Source organism: Euprymna scolopes, chromosome 1 (genome assembly GCF_053919585.1).
Source record: "Euprymna scolopes isolate OS-2025 chromosome 1, ASM5391958v1, whole genome shotgun sequence".
NCBI classification, from domain to species: Eukaryota; Metazoa; Mollusca; class Cephalopoda; order Sepiida; family Sepiolidae; genus Euprymna; species Euprymna scolopes.
The window spans coordinates 13,025,653-13,046,380 of record NC_136482.1 but is presented as its reverse complement, the minus strand read 5'-3'; the positions used below and the strand labels follow the sequence as shown (position 1 = coordinate 13,046,380).

The window sequence follows — 20,728 nt, the reverse complement described above, 5'->3', positions numbered from 1 at the left end:
ATTATTACAAGGAATCATTTCTAAAATTAGTTCCGTTTTTAGATAAACATGACATCAGATCAAATTTGGTGGCTATTTTCTTTTGATTTAGTTTATTCACATAATGTGGACACCTTTCCAAGTATGCTTTTCTCAATTTTACATGCATAATATTGAATGGGTAATAATGGAAAGAGTTTTTTCATTTTGTAATTAACAAAATAACATAAAACCATTAATGCATATACAAAGTTTTTCTTGTGTTCTTCTGTGTGCGACCAGAGAAAAACATTACCTTCTAGTCTTATTCTGTCAAACTATTGGAAAAAACTTTATTAAAATTTATATTTGAAATATAAAAGAATAAATATATGAAATATTTTTTAAAATAACTTTCAGCTGTTCAAAACGAAAGGGACAGAATCAGTATTAGGCGAACAAGTTACGAAGATTTAGGATCAAATTCTTCAGTAGCCATAGCCCACCTAGTGAATGCAGACATATTATCGAAAGAGGTAAGGCGAAAAAAAATTTTAAACGTTTTTATCCAATTGATAAATGTAAATAATTTGAATGTGCATTGTTTTTATTTTTATACATTTCTATTTTATCTGTAAATATACCAATAATCTTTTTATTTATTTATTTTTTTTTGAGATAACAACCCTTGGTAACTACACTAAATTCTAATTTTATGCCATGCAAATTAGTTATCGTGTAGAAAAGTCATAGAGAATAATCCTTCCTCCCGCAGATGCCTCCTGACTAAAAATGCACCAAACATTGATATTTTTTCCTTTCCCTGGCAAAACTCTATCATGTTTTGGAAAGTCAAAAACAAAAACATTTTTCCTCAACAAAACAACCAAACCAACTACCATGAATAAATATTTGAATAAACAACTTGAAGCATAAAAGCTTTTCAAAAAATTACTGGATTCAGCATTAAATAACTCAAAAAGGTTGATATGCCACAAAACAACCAAATAAACTCAAATCTATGCCTGACTTGTCTACCAAGGTTTAGTCATGAATGTCCAATCTTTGTTTTGCTGGCGTTCAGTGATATGCTCCAAATGTGTTGCATGGGCACTTGGATATAACACAATTGTCAGTAACTCTAACACACTCCTCTCTCAGCATTATGTAAGTAACTCGTTTGCTTTATTATCCCTGAAGTTATGAACCCACCTGTACATGAGTTTTTTTTTTTTTTTTTTTTTTTTTTTTACATCTAGACGTTGGCATCTAAAGTTTCTCTTGAAACAAGCTTGCAAGTCAATTTGAGGTGGGGGTGGAATGCTTCAATTGCCGAATAGGGAAAAGATAGAAATTTGCATTGAAGCAGATATTGTCCAAATTCACCTTAAATTCCCACATTGTTCATGCATTTACTACCTCTCTTGGAAATCTGCTCCAAAAATCCTAATTAGAAAAAGCGACTCTCCTCTAGTTCAATCGAGATTGGTAGTGAAATAGTTTCTCGTAGTGTCTACGTAGACCTCTTTCTAGTGCAGAAGTGAATAAGTCCTGGCACATATCATAATGAACCTTGAGGAGATTGTAGGTCTAAGTGAGGTCACCATGTAATCATCAGCTCTCAAGGGTGGAAAAGTAAAATTTCCTGAGTCTGTTTTCATATGGCGGATTCAATAGAACCTATATTATACCTTTCTGAATCTCTGGTCTCTGAGTTTATCTTTTGAACTGTACAAAGCGTTTTTTAAACTACTTCCTCCTGCTTTGATAAGCTTCTAGGATTGACCTTCTTTCAGACCTAAAATAAGATATACATCAAATCTGTTGCCAAGGTCACTGGAAGAATGGTTCGATCATTCTACCACTCCAGAAGCTCTTATTCCTGATCCTTTGCATAACAGCCAGTCATTTTAAGATGGGGTACTGTTGTCAAATTTGGGGAGGTGCTGGTGAAAATTCCTTTTCCTGCTTTGACAGAGTACAGATTTTGAAATGAAGATTCCGATACTGGCTTTCTGGCCTAAAATGCATCAACCATTGATGTTTTTTTCCCCCCTTTGCAAAACTCTGTCATATTCTGGAACGTCAAAAGCAAAAACAATTTTTTTCCCTAGAAAAGCAAACTCCATGAATAAATATTTGAAGATATAAAGAACTTGAAACCTAAAATTTTTTACCAAAATTATAAATTCAGGATTAAATAACTAAAAATGTCTGATTCTTCAAAATTGTGAAAATCTTTTCCTAATAAAATTTTGCGTCTGCTATTTCAGATTCACCCGGAACCATCAACCGAAAACATCATGAACAAGAAAATAGCCACATCAAACGACGTATTTGAGTCGATGAAACAACAGCTTCTTATTCTTGTAGAATGGGCCAAATATATTCCGTGCTTCCTTGATCTTCATTTGGATGATCAGGTTTGTACAAAAACTATAAACCAATTACATAAAACTTATAAAGTGCATTAAAAATCACTGTAGCTCTTAGTAAAACATAATAATTTGTACAGTTCATCCAGATAGTCATTTATACAGGAAGTCAGTAATTTTTTACTCTCATGCTTTGATATACTAAGACTACCACAACATTCACCAGTAAGAGGAATAGTTAGCCGAAACATCATGAAACAACTATAAAGATGAGGATAATAGTCCGCAAATAGATAAAATGTACAAATTACTTATCTCAAAAAGAATTTCAATAATTAAATAATATACATCATTAAAGTTAAACATCATTGATCCTGATCAGTACTAAAATAGGTGACCATTTGAGAATAGCAGGTGCTGATGTGGCCTCTGCTTATGCCAACATTGTTTCAAGTCGTCCTGGATGTCTCTTTGCCACTGGAATAAAATAGTGACGACTCAAAAGAAGAATCGTTATGGATTGCACAGTCCTTGCTTCACAATTCGGAGCATAAATCATCCGTCCTCTTTCCAGGTTTATCAGATCGTCCTCGTTTGTAGCACCATCAAATAATTCAACAACAAATTGACTTGGATTGATCATAATTCATGCGTGTAACTTGAATTAAGGATTGCTTTAGTTAATAAGTAGCCTGGGTGCCCGACATTGCCCAGGTGTTTGGAAATGTGTGTTGAGCAAAAAAGTGTTAGTAGGCAGGCAGGCTCGAACCCATACCACGAAGGAGGATAAAAACGTGAAAAAAAGTGATGTTTTTGCTGTTGCGTCCATTGCCAAACCGGAAGTGACGAATGTTTCGATTAAGGCTAGTCAATCGAAAAGAGGGGATGACTTTCGAAAATATTGGCAAAAAAAACGACCCCTCTCTGTAGAAAAGTGCCCAGTTGAAGGTGAAGGGATTAATGTTTTTAGTCAGTTTTTCGATATTTGTTGTCTGAAGGCTCGAGCTTCAAAACTATACTAATCTTGTGAAAATCTGTCGCCTCTGTCGAAAGTTTTAGGCAGACATACAAACATAAATATATACAAAGATACATACATACATTTAAACAGATAAGTGAGATATATATATATATATATAAAAGCGAAAATGTTTGTATGTGTTTGTATGCCTCACAAAACTTTCGACAGAGGCGATGGATTTTCACGAGATTGATATCATTTTAAAGCTCGAACCTTCGCCCGACAAATATTGAAAAATTGGCCAAAAACATTAATTTCTTCACCCTAAAATCATCAGTTTTCTACAGGGAGGGATGCCGAAAAAAATCGTTCCTTCATTTTCTCTCATCCGACTACTACGACAATGACGTCATGTTTGACCTAGAAAACCACCTGCAAGTGTTTTTAAAGGTTTAATTTTATCCGTTCTCAATTGTATGTCTCTTTGGCGTAGAGGTAACGTGAGTAAATTTTTTTTTTTTTTTTTTTTTTTTATAGCCTTAGTCTCGATGCTTTGGGTTCGAGGAGCCTGTCTTTCTATCTAACCTTTTTTTCCTATTTTACACTTTTTTTTTTTTTTTTTTTAACGTCGTGTTTTTTTATATTATTAAAACAGGGTCACACTCCCTCCTACATACACACCTCCAAACACCCGGGCAACGCCGGGTACCCCCACTAGTTATGGATAAAAGTAACTTATTTACTCAGTGGATACTTTAAAAAAAAGCATAAAAAGTAAACCTTCTGCAGTATCTCTCTTGAACAAGTTTCAACGATTTCGTCTCCCGATAGTATTACACAAAATGTTTTCCTTTTGTTGACCATGCCATCTTAATAATTTTAAAACCGCATTTTATTTTCTATCAACCCTAAAAAATAGAGAATGATATTAATTCTGGAAAAGTTATTATATAGGTTACCTTTTATACTGAAGCATCTTACATATAACGATTAGTTTTAATTAATTATATCCACAGAAAAGCGTCTTCATAATGACTCATCAGTGTGGCTATATATGGCTGATCTACTGGGCTAAGGTTAGATCTCAAAAGGTCCAAAAGGAATAGAAATAAAAATTGTGAGAATTGAAGTAGATATATGAAAAATGGGCTTTTGATTCGCACTTTAGAATCTAATTTGGAGGTTAATAGCTCTGCTAGTATAAATGCTGATGATTTTAATGGTTCCTAAAAATATAATGGTCCCAAAAAAGTTCTAATAGGTATGTTAACTAGTACTTATGTTGGGCGGTTAGGATATGGGACATAAAGGACATGAAATGTTATAGGTCAAAAGTTACTGAGAATAAAATTGTGAGAACGGAAGTAGATATATAAATACTGACATGAAAAAAAAAACAGGAAATTTTAGTCGGTAATCTAACATTTAATTTGGAGGTTAATGACTCTACTAATATCAGTGCTAATGTCATCTCGTTGGATGATTTTGAAACATTAACACTATTATATTTTGTGTCAACCCTGAAAAGCAAAGAATAATATCAATATTGGCAGAATTATTAAATGTTCTTGTGGAAACAATTATTTTCCTCGTACATGCACACAATCTCAAAACCTGGCTTAATGAAGATGTTTTGGCTGGAGACAATGGTAGTCAAAAAACTGTCATAAGTAGATTAACACAACAAATTGATGTGGATTGCTCAGACCATCCATTATTGTTTCATCAGATGATTCCCATGTTTTCACCAGCACCAACCCTTCATCTTTTCAACTATCTCCTAACCTTCCACCATTCCACAGAAAACTCCATCACACCCTGCAAGAAATGTATAACTAACCAATCAAATGCACCTTTAAATAGAATATGGCAACCTTACACACATGAACTGCTTACCATATATTAACAATGGAGATTTGGTATCTGTCTGAAGCCATAGCTATACTGGTATTATCTGTTGATGCTAAACTCAGTTTAGTATACTATTTAAGATTAATGTACTATTTTTCAATACTCAACGGTCTTTAAAAATATATCCTTAAAGTTTTAACAACAGTACATTTAAGTTTCTGCTAGTATAGTTAGGAAAGTAAGAAACAGCGAATGGGTGGGATTTTTGCTGCTTGTTGGGTTAATCGAAGGAGCACAAGTGCTATGACGTCATCAGAGCAAATTTCATTTAAGTACTTGTGAAACACGTACAGGGATGTAACATTGTGGTGATGGGACAGAGGTTTGAAGTGGACGACAGTGTGGGCCTTATTAGATAAGAGACTTTTTCATTTATTTTATTTATTTTTTTTTAATTTATTTTTTTTTCTTAGACCCTGTCTGAGAGTGAGAGAAACTAGTAGTTGATGCACCAGCCCAGATGTGGCAACAATACTCCATACATAGGTGGATGGTGGCTTTGTGGAGATATCGAATATTCTCAGATGTGAGTTTGATTCTATTCTTTTGGTCTTTTATTTGCAGGTGGCCCTGCTTCGTGCACATGCAGGGGAACAATTACTCATGGGTGTGGCTCGACGGTCTCTTCATTTAAATGATGTGTTACTTCTGGGAAACGACTACATATTGCCGCGGAATGGTATCACGAATGAGATGATTCATGTAACAACACGGGTGCTTGATGAAGTGATCAAGTGCTTACAAGATATCGATATCGACGATTCTGAATATGCATGTTTAAAGGCCATCGTCTTCTTCGATCCAGGTAAGTCCTAATATGTAATTATTAAAAAAACAAACAAAAAAAAAAACAAAGCTTAATACATTTAAAACAATACCCAAACTATTCTGAACTGAAGACATCTATCACAGCCCAATCCATAGAACCATTTGCAGAATTCAATCTATTCTACAATAAATTTGTATGAATAAAGTTCACTCTATGCATGGCTTGTCCACCAAATTTCAGTTACAGATATCCAACAATCTTTGTTTTATCGTTGTTCAACAATATTCTTCAAAAGTATCTTTGTGCTTCATAAACACTTGGATATAACATGCAAAATTATCAGCAACCCTAAACCTAACACATTCCTCTCTTAGCACTCGTTTTTAGTAACTGGTTTTGCTTTAGGATCTCTGCATTTGTTAACCCGCCTGTACATGACTGTTTATTCTTTTATCTGGATATTGACGATTTCAAAAGTCTCTCCTGTTATCTTGGAATGCTATTCTCATGTTTCAGCTGATGTAGAGATTCTCCAGGTTTATTTTGTCTAAATCTGGAATTTTTGTCTGGAATTGGTACAGAATGTAGAATGGAATCCTTTATTTAATCCATAAGAGTAGCTTGCTCATTTTTGTCAGCCGTAACCAAGTAGAAGTCTCAAGAAATTTATATTTATATTCTTATCACCATTTAACCTTCATTTAACACTGAATTATTCAAACTACTGTTCTCATCTTGGATGTTATTCTTACGTTTCAGCCGATGTAATCTTCGATCTTTTTCAGGTGCTTATTTTCAAAATTAGAAATCTATACACAATTTCGAATAAAACCCTTTATTTAATCCATGAGGATCACTTGCTCTCGTTTCGTCAGCCATTACCAAGTAGAAGTCTTAATTCATAATTCTATTTTTAATATTGCCCATACTGAGAATTAAACCTTCAACCTCTGGAAAACTGTCACTTAAAACTCCTTATTAATTAGCATTTATCGTTTGTGTCAGATCCTTGAAGGTCGGAGGTTAAATTGGCAAAAAATGTTGTGAAAATAATATCGACGACAAACGTAATAGTCTGAATAATCCAACAAAAAATACAAATTCTCAATCCTTATCTCCAAAAATTTGGATATGTTTCAGACAAAGTCAGGAAGACACATTTTTTTTTTTACTCCTTGAATTGCTGGCCCTGCAGAGGGTAAAAGTCCCTCAATGGGGGTCCTGGATATGACCTTAAACTATATCCAGTGGTGAGGCCCCAGCTTGTGGGCTTTGGGGAGTGTGGAGCCACCCTTTAATTACCATTGCTCCCAGGTCCATTCTGACCTGGAGTGGTAGTACCTGTTAGGGTCCCAACTAGAAACCGACTTGAAAATAACAAATATATTCTATTAAAAAAATTTTTTCTTCAAAATCTTGGGATTCGGCATTAAATAACCCGAAAAGGGTTGATATGCCGTAAACCAACCAACCAACCTTGAATTGCTGCATTGCTGATGTAAAAGTACTTAGGGGTTCTCGATGATTCTTGGGCAATGCTAAGTAGGCCTTCTATTTTCTCCTCCAATCTTAATTGGACAAAAATGGTTTTGAGTACTGTTCATTATTCTTCTATTCTCAAACTTGGTTCCTTGGTTTTTCATGAAATTAAACTTTGTATAAAACTACGATCACAGAAAACTGATCATGAGTTTGTTTTTTTTTCTTTTGAAACAACTATTTCTTTATACCATTATAGAGAGAAGAAAGGTGGATAGTAAAGCAACTTACAGAAGCAGCGAATATGCTGAGTAACAATCACCTGAACAGACTTAATATAGAATTTAATACATTATGAGAACCATTATTTATAAATGATTGCACGCTCTCTCTCATATATATATATATATATATATATATATACTTTTATTTATTTTTTACATAATCATTTAGGTATTGCTACACATTGAATAGTATGTTTCAGTCAACTACTTATAACTAGGGCTATGACAGCAGCATATTCTTTTCATTGTTTTGACTCTCTAGTATATATCCAACACCGACACAATCAACAGAGAACCACATCACTCTACATAAAAACATAAGATGTCAATGGATATATGTACCTAAGAATCAAAACCAGGAAACAAATATGCTGTTGTAATGTCCCTAGTTATAACTAACTAGAGGCAATGTTGCTTTTACAAAAGTCCAGTCCTCAATCTTTAAGGATTGCTTTTTTTTTTTGTAAAAGCAACATTGCTAGTTTTTTGTAAAAGCAACATTGCTAGTTTTTTGTAAAAGCAACATTGCTAGTTATAACTAGGGCTATGACAACAGCATATTTCCTTGTTGACAGAAACATACTATTAAATGTGTAGCAATACCTAAATGTTTGTAAAAATAAATAAAAAGTATATCTTGCTCTACCGTGGTATTGAGCACTCTTGTATAAACCTAATTCATTGGATATCTTACCATTGAATTATATGAATTAGAAATTGAAAATAAACAAATAAACCGTTTTAAAAATCACTTGATATGCAAATATTAAATAAAATTGAATTTTTTTTTTATTTCATTAAATAAAATGTTTGCACCTTCAAGTGAGTTTTAAGTTTATTTTCAATTTTATAAACAGTGCTTCTAAAAGCTTCTGTCAACTTTTATATATAAAAGTAACCTTGTCCATCTGAGGAACAGTTTCTATCAAACTCCTCTGCTAATTTTTGATCTACAGACTTGAAACTTGATATATAGGGGATTCAGATTTGTGGAACAAATTCGATTTAGTTTTTAGCTAGTAAAAATAGCTATTAAGTGGTTAAAATTGAAAAAGTTGGAACTTGGCAAGTGTAAGGCAACTTTAAAGTGCTCTTGTACACATGCACAAATATACAGTTAAAAGTTTAAGTTGGTTAGATTTTAATGCTTTCTTATCTATCTGATGATAGCTCAAACGTACAACAACTAAGTCTAAAGTGCTAAATGTGTTGGTTTTGATTCTAGCTGATGGCACCCAAGTCATATTTATTTTTAATTTTGAAATCACTACTATATATTGGGTACAATATAATAATCAATAGAATATTGGCTTAATAATGATAAATATGAAATCTGCATGAATTAAAATATATTTAAGCATATTTTATGACTAGGCATCATTGGACAGCCTGCTTGTGTGTGTATATAATATATATATATATATATATATATATATATATATATATATATAGTAATCTGTGGTAATAAGAAGTGCTGTATACTAATAAGTAGCAAGATTGCACACTATAACACACAAGATGGTAACAATGATCTGAATAATCTAATATTTTCTCACAACTTGCCCTGACCCGTGTTCAGCTTCCGTTCTGTCTCCACAAAATAAATATAATATTAGCACTTGCATCTAGAAAAGACATTACAAATTCACATAAAGCAGAAAACACTATCAATAATTCTCCCCACACTCTTTATCTGTGCCTAAACCTAAACGTAGATTCCATGAACAAAGCTTTTTTTTCTTGGAACTACACGCCTATGGAATTGTCTTCCGTTTTTCTGCTTTCCAGCTGACTACAATATGGTTGTCTTCAAGTCTAATGTAAACAAGTTTTTGATGAGCCGTTCCTTATAAGTTAACAAATTTACCGAATTTCCATTACTAACGATTACTTTATTGTCCAATTGTCTACTGTACACTTTAACCCTTATCCTCGAATTGCCTCTTGGCCTTGATAAGTAGTGATGCCTTTGTAAAAAAAAAAAACATATATATATATATAAAAGGCACTATGTCTGTCTGTCTCCATATTTTCAAACTATCTCTTCCGAAATTAAGTCGCAGAGCTGCGCTAGGGGCGCCAAATGATTGTTTTTTTTTTTATGGCCCATTCTTTTATGGGTCTTTAGCCGGTTAAAATTTTTTAAGGAGTCAAAAAGAGGTCAAAATCGAAACAAATCGTTATACATTTTGTATATTCCTCTTAGTTTATTTTTAATCAGTTCATATGTGTGTCACGTTGGTATAGTGGTAACATCACCAGCTCTGAATGATAGTTTTGGTTTCAGTTTTGAGTCTAGATAATGGCATCCAAATACTTTTTTTTTTTTTTTACTTTTGAAACCCCAACACAAAGTCCCCCCCCCCCCGTTAATACAAACTATTTCTTTTTGATCGTTGGAGTAAAATGCCTGGCCTTTTCTTTTTTCTCCATCAGTGTGGTAAAATATCTCAAAAAGGCTTTTTTTTTTTTTTAAGATCTAGAATTATGTGCCAGGATAAAATTACACGCAAGGTCGGTTTTTAATGTGAATAAAATCCAGATCCTCCAAAAAGTTTCCAGATTGGGACAAAAATAAAAATTGCTTTGATCGAAGACATGCAAGGTTAAATGTAGCACCAAATACTCAACTTTGTTCTTCGTTTACATGTTGGTATTTATTTCTTCAATGCCTTTCTATTTTTTATTTTAGGTGCTCGTGGTTTAACTGAGACAAGCAAAGTGAAATCCTATCGTTACCAAGCACAGGTCAATCTTGAGGATTACATAAATGACCGTCAATACGAATGCCGTGGACGATTCGGGGAACTTTTACTCCTATTACCTGTTTTACAGAGTATCACTTGGCAAATGATTGAACAAATTCAAGTGGCCAAAGTTTTCGGATTGGCCAAAATTGATAACCTTTTACAAGAAATGTTGCTTGGAGGTGAGTTATGAATTTTTTTTTTTTTTTTTATAAAAAAAAAAAAAACTTCAACTCTGCTTTGGAATTATATAGTCATTCATGAACAAGAGGTTTTAGCTCTCCAAAAGAGAAAAGTTCCTTTGCTCAGTTTGTGGAAAGGCAGCCTGGTGTAATTCAATAGAATAAATTATAGATCTAGGGTTAGATATACTCGTATTGTTAGAAATATTCATATTGTTAGATATTAAAATGTTCTCAACTAGCATACACATATAGCATATATTGTTTTCAAAGTTAAGAGTGCTTCCAGGGCACTAATAAAATAATCATTTGAGTTTCTCACTGCACTTCTCCGATGACAAATTCAGAGTTAACGTCTATCAGTTTTAAATTAAAAATGCAGTCATTTCTTGAGAAATAAATAAGCATTTTATCCCCCCCCAAAGGGGGGGACGAGTTGTCATTTCCAGAAGATGTCAAAGAATGACTAAGCATTTTTTACAAATATTGGAAACGGCAGGAAAAACTCTCCCATAACAGAACCAAGCACAGTTGATCCTCAAATATTAAATCTTTCTTTCCTAAATTTTATCACGATACAAAAAGTAGAAAGTGGACATGGAGTTTACTTTTAGCAGGCTTTTAACTTTCACTTCCTTTATTGTCCTATAGCATTGTTTTTTTTTTTTATTTTGTTTTTTTTTGTTTCTTTTAACTTTGTGTGTTTGTTCCCTATGGACTCCAGAACAGCTGGGCTAATTTTTTTAATTTCACACAAATGTACTCCATGCCTTTGAGAATGTTCTTAGATGGATTTTGTATTGGAATGTCTCTGATAAGTATCGATAATAAAAAAAAATCGGATCAAAGGAATGTCCGATTTTGACTGAAATATTGCAAGCATTTGAGAAGCTTTATCACTCCACAAGCAGAAGGGCTTGGCGCATAAATTCAACAGTAGGTTCTTTGATAAGAGGGACACGTTCAAAATGAATGTTTCTATTTAGAGCACAATTGAAATATGATACTTGACTTTTTCATTTTAAACTTTAATTCAAGCTATTATATATAAAAAATAACTTTATAAAATCCATAGTATGTTCTCTACAGTACAATGTAGATTACAATGTATTGTAAATCAAGTCACTGTGGGGAGGCATGTAAAGCTTCCATCCAGTCCACTGCGGTGGGTCCTCAACTAGAATAGACAATCGATTTGATGGAAAAATTAGATTTCAGCAATTTCGATGACAATAAAAGTATTGTTAGTGTGAAACGTTCGTTCGTATATATAAAAGAAAGTAAGGTGGACATGCAGGGAAAGTCTAAATATTTAGGATATAATGTGATAAAAACTGATAATAAATCAGTCATATCACTTTTTTAAAAAATGTAATAACAAAATATTTATTAGCAGAACCTGTGGAAATTCCACGGTAGTTAAAAATGTTAAAAACACATAAATAAAATGAATAAAAAATAAAACAACGAATTTAAGACATTTTTTTTTTTTTTTTTTTTTTTTTTAGTAAAATCTTTAACCTTTTAAAGCTAAAAAGAATTAATTTAAAAAAAAATGTAGATTCTTTTTCAATGAAAATTCGACACAAAACACTTTTTCTGAATAATTTTTTATATTAATGTTAATTCACTTACACATTTTGTTTAAATTTTAAAAAGAAAGTAAAATAATAATAATAAAAAAAAAACCCTAGTCTCTTCAACATTACTTTCTTTTAAATAATAAAATAAAATAGACAATTTGAAACCGTAAACAAACAGCCATGTTTTGGGTTTTATTTTCCTTACTTTTTGGACAGCAAATGGTTTTAGTGATTTTTAACTGATAAAGAGCTACTATAGAGGGAGGTAATTCGGTTTTCATTAATTAATGTGTGCTATGATTTTTTTTTTTTTTTTTTTTTTTTTACACTGGACTGGAAGTAAATTAATATTTAGATAATCCATTGAACTTTGTTTTTATTTTCTATATTATATATTGAGGTTAATCTTAATGTTTCTGGAGATCTAACTCCTTATATATCAATTTGTATAACCGGCAAACAAATAAATTTCCTCTTTTAGAATACGATGAAGAAAAGTGCCCTGCCAATATATTTCTTAACATAATGTTTCACATTGTGATATATATATATATATATATATATATAATGTATATTAGACATTAACTTAATATTTATTACATAGAATGTTATACTGATCATTTTATAATAGTTACTTAAAAAAATAATTGTTTTAAATTCGTCCAATAAAATATTTTATTTAAGATTTTCCTACAACATAAAGCCATTGAAACAGATTTAGCAAATGAATCTAATAAAATCCAACAATATTAATATTTAATATTTTTAAATGTTTCATTAATGAAACTACTTACAAAACGAAATAACAAATTTATAAAAATGTATTGCTCAAAACGAATGCATAAAATGGAATTTTTTTTTTTTACATGGAGTTCACCACTTATCAAGGCCCAATGGCCACTCAGGGATAAGGGTTATTGTGTGTACAGTAATCAAAGGGATAGTGTAGCAATAGTATTGGAGAATTGGTAAGGTGTCATTACTTAGGGGGGGGGACGTTCATCAGGAATTTGTTTGTGTTGGACTTGAAGACATCCAGGTTGAAGTCGGGAGGGAAACAGGCAAGCGGAACAGTTCCACAGGCGTGAAGTTCTAAGAAAGAAGCTTTGTTCATGGTATCTACGTTTTGATTTAGGCACAGATAGGGAGTGGGGAAAATTATTGACGGTGGTTTCAGCTAGTCGGGTGTTTTTTGAGAAAGATTGGCAAGGGGGGACCAGAGAATGGAGCTCAGACGAGCACCTGCCATGGAAATAACGATAGAACAATGACAGGGTCGCTACGTCTCTTCTGTGGGGAAAGAGGTTGCAGGGTAGAGAAAAGGGCATCCCCCACCAAGCCACGGAGTCTATTTTGCACTCCGCCAAGGCAAGATAGGCTGTTTTTTGCAGCCCCCGCCCAGATGTGGCAGCAGTACTCCATCTTTGGACGTACTTGGAGAATTGCATCATTAGTGAGATATCTTCTGGAGCGGTAGAAGGATCCCACCATTTTCCCAGCGACCTTGGCCACAGACGATGTATGTGTTCCATTTAAGATCAGGTGTAAAGGTCAAACCCAGGAGCTTATCAAATCCTGAGGCCTCCCTTAGACGAGAGCCATCCATTTCAATTGATGCCAGATGGGGATAAGAGCGTTTATGATGTAGAGATAGGAGCTTGGTCTTAGATGCATTAAAGGTAACCAGCCACCTCTTTCCCCACTGTACCACGCGCTTAAGATCAGAGGAGAGAGAATCAGAGAACATCATCATTTACGGCCTTTGATGTGTTGCCATAGATGGTCGTGTCATCAGCATAGATGTCAATGAAAGATTTTAGTATGTGTTTTGGGAGATCTTTGATGTAAATCAGGAAGAGAGTTGAGCCCAGTATGGACCCCTGAGGGACTGCAGCATTAATACTGTGGGCCTCTGATTTCTGCTCATCAACCACTACTCTTATGAACCTATCAGAGAGAAATGATTTAATAATTGAGAAAACATTTCCAGTGATACTGTAGCTGGAAATCTTGTGAAGTAGGCCTTTATGCCATACCTTATCGAAGGCCTTTGATATGTCGAGAGCAATTGCCCTAGAAATGAAGCCTTTGTCGAGAGATTCGCTAATCCTATGAGATATAACCGTTAGCACATCTGCTGTAGATCTAGCAGAGCGGAAACCATATTGCGTGTCGCTAAGAAGGTTATTTCTGCTGAGGTGGTTGACTACTTCTCTGTTTATTGTGGATTCCAGCAACTTACTCATGACACACAGGACTTATTGATCTGTACTGAGAGGGGGATGACTTATCACCTGAATTCTTAAATACAGGGCATACTGATGAGGATTTCCAGGGTGTTGGAAAGCACTTCTCCTTAAGGCAACGCTTAAACAGTTTGGAAAGTATGGGGGCAAGTTCTGGTTGTATTTTTTTTTAACACTATAATTGGAATACCGTCGGGACCAGTTGCTTTACTGGAGTCAAGGTTCTTGATTAGCTTGACGACCTCACGCACAGATATTTGTATGTTGCATAGCGTGTTGTCTGTTATAGGGGGGAATATGGGGAGTTGATGGCCTTCGTCACACAGAGTAGAATTTGCCGCAAAGTTTTTGGCAAATAGTTTGGCCTTGTCGGATGCTGTCGAGATGACCTCTGGTCCATTGTTAATGGTTGGGATAGAGCGTACGTTTCTGTTCAAGATCCTATTTGCTATTTGCCAGAACTGGTGGGAACCAAGCCGCTGCTCAGCTACTTTGGACTTAACAGATTGCGCATATAGCTCTCTTGCATTTTTTATTACTCTTTTACAGTGGTTACTGGCGGTTCTGAAAGCAGCTTTAGTTTCAGTTTTCAATATGAAATATTTTTTAACAAGATCAAGAAATACCACAATGAGTTTTTAATATTCCAGAACAATTTCAATTTATGCTATGTCACATTTACTCAATAACTTAAAAAATCTGATTTGCAATTTTTCTTAATATCTACTCGTATATAGCTTTACACTAGATCAATCAACAGTTGTGATCTTTGATGTAATATATATATATTATACACATAAGTGAAATTGTCTGTGTGTACTATCAAATTACTCTGTCAATTTTCAGTCTACAGACTCGAGATGTGACATAAGGTGTATTGAGATTTGGGAAAATCTTTTTAATCAGTTTTCTGCCAGAAATTTGTCAAGTGATCAAAGTTCAACGACTTGACCTTTGAAAACTCTACCAAACTCCTCCACTAATTTTGGGTTTAAACACTTGAAATTTTAGATGTAGGTTACTTGGACCTGAATCAAACCTTTTTTCATTTGAGCCCAAAACAAATGTTAAGGGGTCAATATTGGGAGTAAAAGTTTTTAAAAATTTGACCCCTGCAGGCTCTACCAAATTATTCAGCTAATTTTTGGTCTAAGCATTTGAAATTTTACATAAAGTATAATTAGACATGGGGCAAGCTTTTTAATCAGTTTTGGCCGAAAATTTGGCTGCCAAGGGGTCAAAGTTCAAAAGATTTGATCTTTGCAGTCTCTAGCCAACTATTCAGCCAATTTTGGGTCTAAACATTTGAAATTTTACAGAAATGGTATTCGGACATGAAAGTTATTTTTGTTAATCAGTTTTTGAGCGAAAATTTGGCTGCCAAGAGGTCAAAGTTGAAAGAGTTGACCTTTGCAGACTCTACCAAACTCCTCCACCAATTATGGGTCTAAACAATTGAAATTTTAGAGGTAGGTTACATGGACATGAGTCAAACTTTTTAATATATATATATGTGTGCACATAAAGTTATGAACAGTACATAGGGCCCGAGTAAAGCTGGGCTAAAGTGCTAGTAATATATATATATATATATATTCCATTTATTATACAAACGTTATTGGTTACATATGTGCATACATGTTTCAGTGGAATCCCAATTAAAGGATAACATCTCATCAGACCAAAAAAAGAATCGATATTGAAACAGAAGTCAAAATTACATTAGTTTTTTAAGATACTTGGGTGTGGTTAACTTTCTGGAAGAAAGCGGGGTGTATACTTTGTGAATGTGAGCAGTAGGGGTGTTTGAAAGTGGGTGTGGTGAAGGAAGGGAGTAGGGGTGACATAGAAGGGGAAGTACGATTTTGTGTGGTTAAGCTGTCGCAGTGGAGAGGTCTTGTATTTTAACTTGGCAGTTATTTTTAAAAATAAATAAATAAAACTTGTCAATAGGAAAATGAAATTGCCACCAGAAAAAAAACAAAAAAAAAAGCAAACAAACCTAAGATAGGGAAATAGCGACGATAAGAGTATATTACTTCAGATCAAAGCGAAAGCTTTAGCTAATAAATAACTGCCAAGTTAAAAGAATACCAACACCTCTCTACTGCAACAGTTTAACCACACAAAATCATACTTTGCCCTCCTACCTCACTCCTACTCCCTTCCTTCACCACACCTTCTTCCAAAAACCCTTACTGCTCACATTTACAAAGTATACATCCCACTTTCTTCCAGCAAGTTAACCACATCCAAATATCTTATTGAAACAGGAGTCAAAATTACATAAGTTTTATATCATTTCATTTTTTTTTTTTTTTTTTTTTTTTTTTTTTTTGTCTGATGAGGTGTTATCTTTGAATTGGGATTCACTGAAACATGTATGCACATATGTAACCAATAATGTTTTTGTAATAAAGACTATGTACCAGCTCTGTCCTGCATTGAGCACTATTTAATAATCATCTAAGTTTTATTGGATTTACATCTAAGACAGCCATTGATACAACCATTAAACAGTAGAACCCTAGGATATGTTTTTTTTTTTTTTTTTTTTTTTTTTTTTTTTTTTCAGGTTACGATGTGGAATACAATATTTTTTCCATCCTCTGGTTATGGTATTTGCCTCGCCTTACGGTGGTGTTTATAATGTTATTTGATTATATATTGTACTGTATTTTGTTGCTAATTTTTAATGCCATATTTCAGGGTTCTACTGCATATATATATGACGAATTCTCACGAGAATGAAAGTATAAAAAATCTATAATCGAAAAAATTTAAAGATGGAACAGTCCAATAAAAGCAGAAGTGTATAAAATCAACCGTAGGTGCTTTGATAAGACAGATACACGTTCAAAATGTATGTTTCTGTTTAGAGCACAATTGAAACATGATACTTGACTTTTGCATTTAAACTTTAATTCAAGCTTTTATATAAAAATAATTTTATAAAATCAGCAGTAGGTTTTTTAGATTACAATGTAGACTACAACGTATTGCTGTATTGTGGGCTGTCACTACAGGAAGGCATGTGAAGCTTCCTTTCGATGGACAATGGTGGGTCTGCAACTAGAGTAGTTAATCAATTGATTTGATTGAAAAATGGATTTCATCGATTTTCATGACAAAAGTATTGGAAGTGTGAAACATTTATTGAACCTCATTCAATCCTGGGCAACATTGGGTTAATTTACCTATATACACCTTGGTATTTATAATAGAATGGAGGATGTTTGCTTACATTTCTGTATATAAGTTTTTTTTTTATTCGTTCAATTTCAGGCATATCAAATGAGATTGGACATGGTCACTCATCGGTATCTGCAACCAGCTTACAACCACATTTATCTACTAACTCTAATTATGCTGCTGATGGGGTCAGCAACCACACAATGGAACAGATCGTCAGTAATCATAATGATACTCAGATGCTCCTTCAAGATTCCTCTAACACGACGACGGATTCAAGCCCGATGCAAAGCCTTGAAACTTCATCATTTGACCATTCCCCAATCGCTTGCAGCAGTCCATTGTCCACTGTGAATGGTCATGATCCCCATTCTCAGATGGTACAATTTGAACAGCCTATGGAGGCGTCGGGTTTATCGAACGAATTATCATTCAAGCTAGGTACAATAACGAATAATCAAGCTTCTCATTTTAAACAAGAAGTTTAAAATTAGAATTTAAATAATAAATTTAGGCATGCCAAGCAAATTGCTGTGATTGGGATGTTATTTTTTAAATCGTTATTTAAAAGAAAAAAAAATAATTTTCATTCAAATCATTGGCTTAAGTTACCTTAAAACACAGACTGTAGTATTTTTCTGATGGGAAGATATTGACCAATCACTGTGAAGCATTTTTTTTTTTTTCTATCACCATGAAGCATTTTTTTTTTTTTTTTTTACTAATTACTACAAAGCATTTTTGACTAATGCTCACGACATCTTTAATCTTTCAATTTGTGGGAGATTGAGTGGTATAAATAATTTCGATACACTCAACAAGCAGTTAAAATCAACCTCATCTAATATGTTCATTTTTGCATTGATACACACACATAAATGGTAAAGACGCCCTCGAATTACATCTATATATTGTGTCAATCTGTCCTAAAGGAGTTGTTCTTTGGCATTAGGTAGCCCAGACGGTTGGAACATTGTATGAATTTAAGAGTTTTAAGCTATTTATGTACTTATCAAAAATATATTTAAATAATACAATTTAATGAAAGTTATTTTATTTGTTATAAAAACTATTTAAAAAAAACTCAATTAAAATGTTTCGAAATTCTGAAATCTTTTATGAAGATTTTTAATTATCATCACATTTAATTCTGAGGCAATTTTAATTTTTTTTTTTTCCGTTTAAAACTACAATTTTAGAGCTCTGAAGCAAAATTTAAATTTAAAAAAATATTGTTACTGTTTTTTTTTTTATTTCTAATGTTGATATTAAATTTCTTTTAAACATTTGAATGTAAATAGCAATGTTATTTGATTTATTATAAATATTTAAAATATATATTTAAATCTGTGCGCAATCTTTCGGTCATATATTTCAGATGAGAGATTCCTGTATAGATTATATTGTATCAAGGAAACAAAATTTTTATTCCGTTTTTATGAAATAAGTTTACGGAGTTACTAGTAAGAAATTCTTAACTACGCTATTTTTTTTTTTTTTCTTAGAAGAGTATTGATAATCTCAGACTACTGATCCATATTGTTTGTTAGATTCACAACGTTTCGGCCGATGTAATCTCCGGTCTTCTTCAGGTGTATCTAACTTGGAAACCTTTATAGAATGTAAGAGTTCAATTTGAATAATCAAATTGGAGGGCATTGTTATTGAGAACTAGACCCATGACCATCTGTACAGGTTTCCAAAGTTAACGATAACGTTCCCATGTTTGAAAAAGATGCACTTAAAAGAGGTCGGAGGGTACATCGGCTATGTTATAACACCCAAACTGAGAATCCAAAATATCAATTTTCATTTCAAACTGAATCATTTCTGGAGATGAAGAATGGTGATTTCGATTAATCAGATTAACATGTTGGTTGTTAGATTGGACAACATTTTGGCCGATGTAACCATCAGCCTTCTTCACGCACATCTTTTTGAACTTGTGGACCTAATAGCCGAACTCGGAAACCTCTACAGAATTTAAGGGGTTCAGTTCAAAATTCCATACAGGTTTTGGTGCAAGTCCATATTCCTATACTCACCCCTACCCATGGGAAAAACAAATGTCAAAAGTAAAGAAATATTTATGGTGCATATACCCGTGGCCGGAAAAAAATATATTGTACACACAAAAAAAAAAAAAAAAAAAAAATGTGAATTGATCAAGTAGTTTTATTTAAAAAAAAAAAAAAAAAAAAAAACTAAAATGAAATTTTATGGCTAAAAGACTATCGGCTTCATTTTCCAGGAAAAAGGAGATAATAATTTAAACTTCTGCAAGATTTTAGAAAAAGCCATTCTTAACATGCAGAGGGGAGGGGTACTGGAAAAACTCAAATTCATAATTATTTAACTACTTTAAAATAAGTATTCAGAAATAATTTAACATCAGCCTTCTATATCATTGTAATGCCTACTAATTCCCATTATTCATTTAAAAATTATTTTCTTTTTAAAAATAAAACTACTTGATCAAATGTGATTTTTGGTATACAATACTTTCTTGCCATCACAAGTACATACATCATACAGACTTTTCTTTTCTTTTATTTATTTTTTTTATCGAGGAGGGAGGTTATGAACTAGCAATCAATAATCGAAATAATGCAAAATTATTTTTTCTTGTTTGTCAAATATTGGTTGAATACAAGAATGTTTTGTTAATGTTAAAATGTCAAAACCCTAACTTCAAAATAATTTTATCATTAGCAACATTTTAATAGAAAATTCAATGAATTCTGTCCAATTTTTTATTGTTGAAATTAGGTTTTTTTTTTTTTTTTTTTTTTTTGTTAAAGTCTAAATACATAATTTATATTTGATGTGAAAAGAGGTTTCATTATACATTGGGAGGGGGGGGGTAACGAATATCTATAGAGATATATATTTTTAAAGAAATTGTCCAAAAGTTCTTGGAACTAAAAATGTATCATTTATTTCTGTCAATTCTGTCAAGAAAACTTAATTCCACTTTGACAGATCGATATTGCTTATCTTCCTTATAAAAAGATACCAATAAATATTTTTTGATCAAATTT

General features: G+C 32.9%; 1 protein-coding gene across 3 annotated transcripts in view; it reads left to right on the top strand.

Annotated features, from left to right (window-relative positions):
- The window catches only part of LOC145279895 (hepatocyte nuclear factor 4-gamma-like), a 216,485-nt gene extending 195,757 nt beyond the window's left edge, over window positions 1-20,728 (top strand). For all 3 annotated transcript variants that reach the window (XM_080131447.1, XM_080131529.1, XM_080131594.1), the window contains 5 exons: window positions 379-494; window positions 2,232-2,381; window positions 5,770-6,010; window positions 10,430-10,666; window positions 17,781-20,728. In XM_080131447.1, the coding sequence (XP_079987573.1) occupies window positions 379-494; window positions 2,232-2,381; window positions 5,770-6,010; window positions 10,430-10,666; window positions 17,781-18,175 (1,139 nt within the window). In that variant the 3' untranslated portion in view covers window positions 18,176-20,728. The remainder of the gene's footprint in view (window positions 1-378; window positions 495-2,231; window positions 2,382-5,769; window positions 6,011-10,429; window positions 10,667-17,780) is intronic.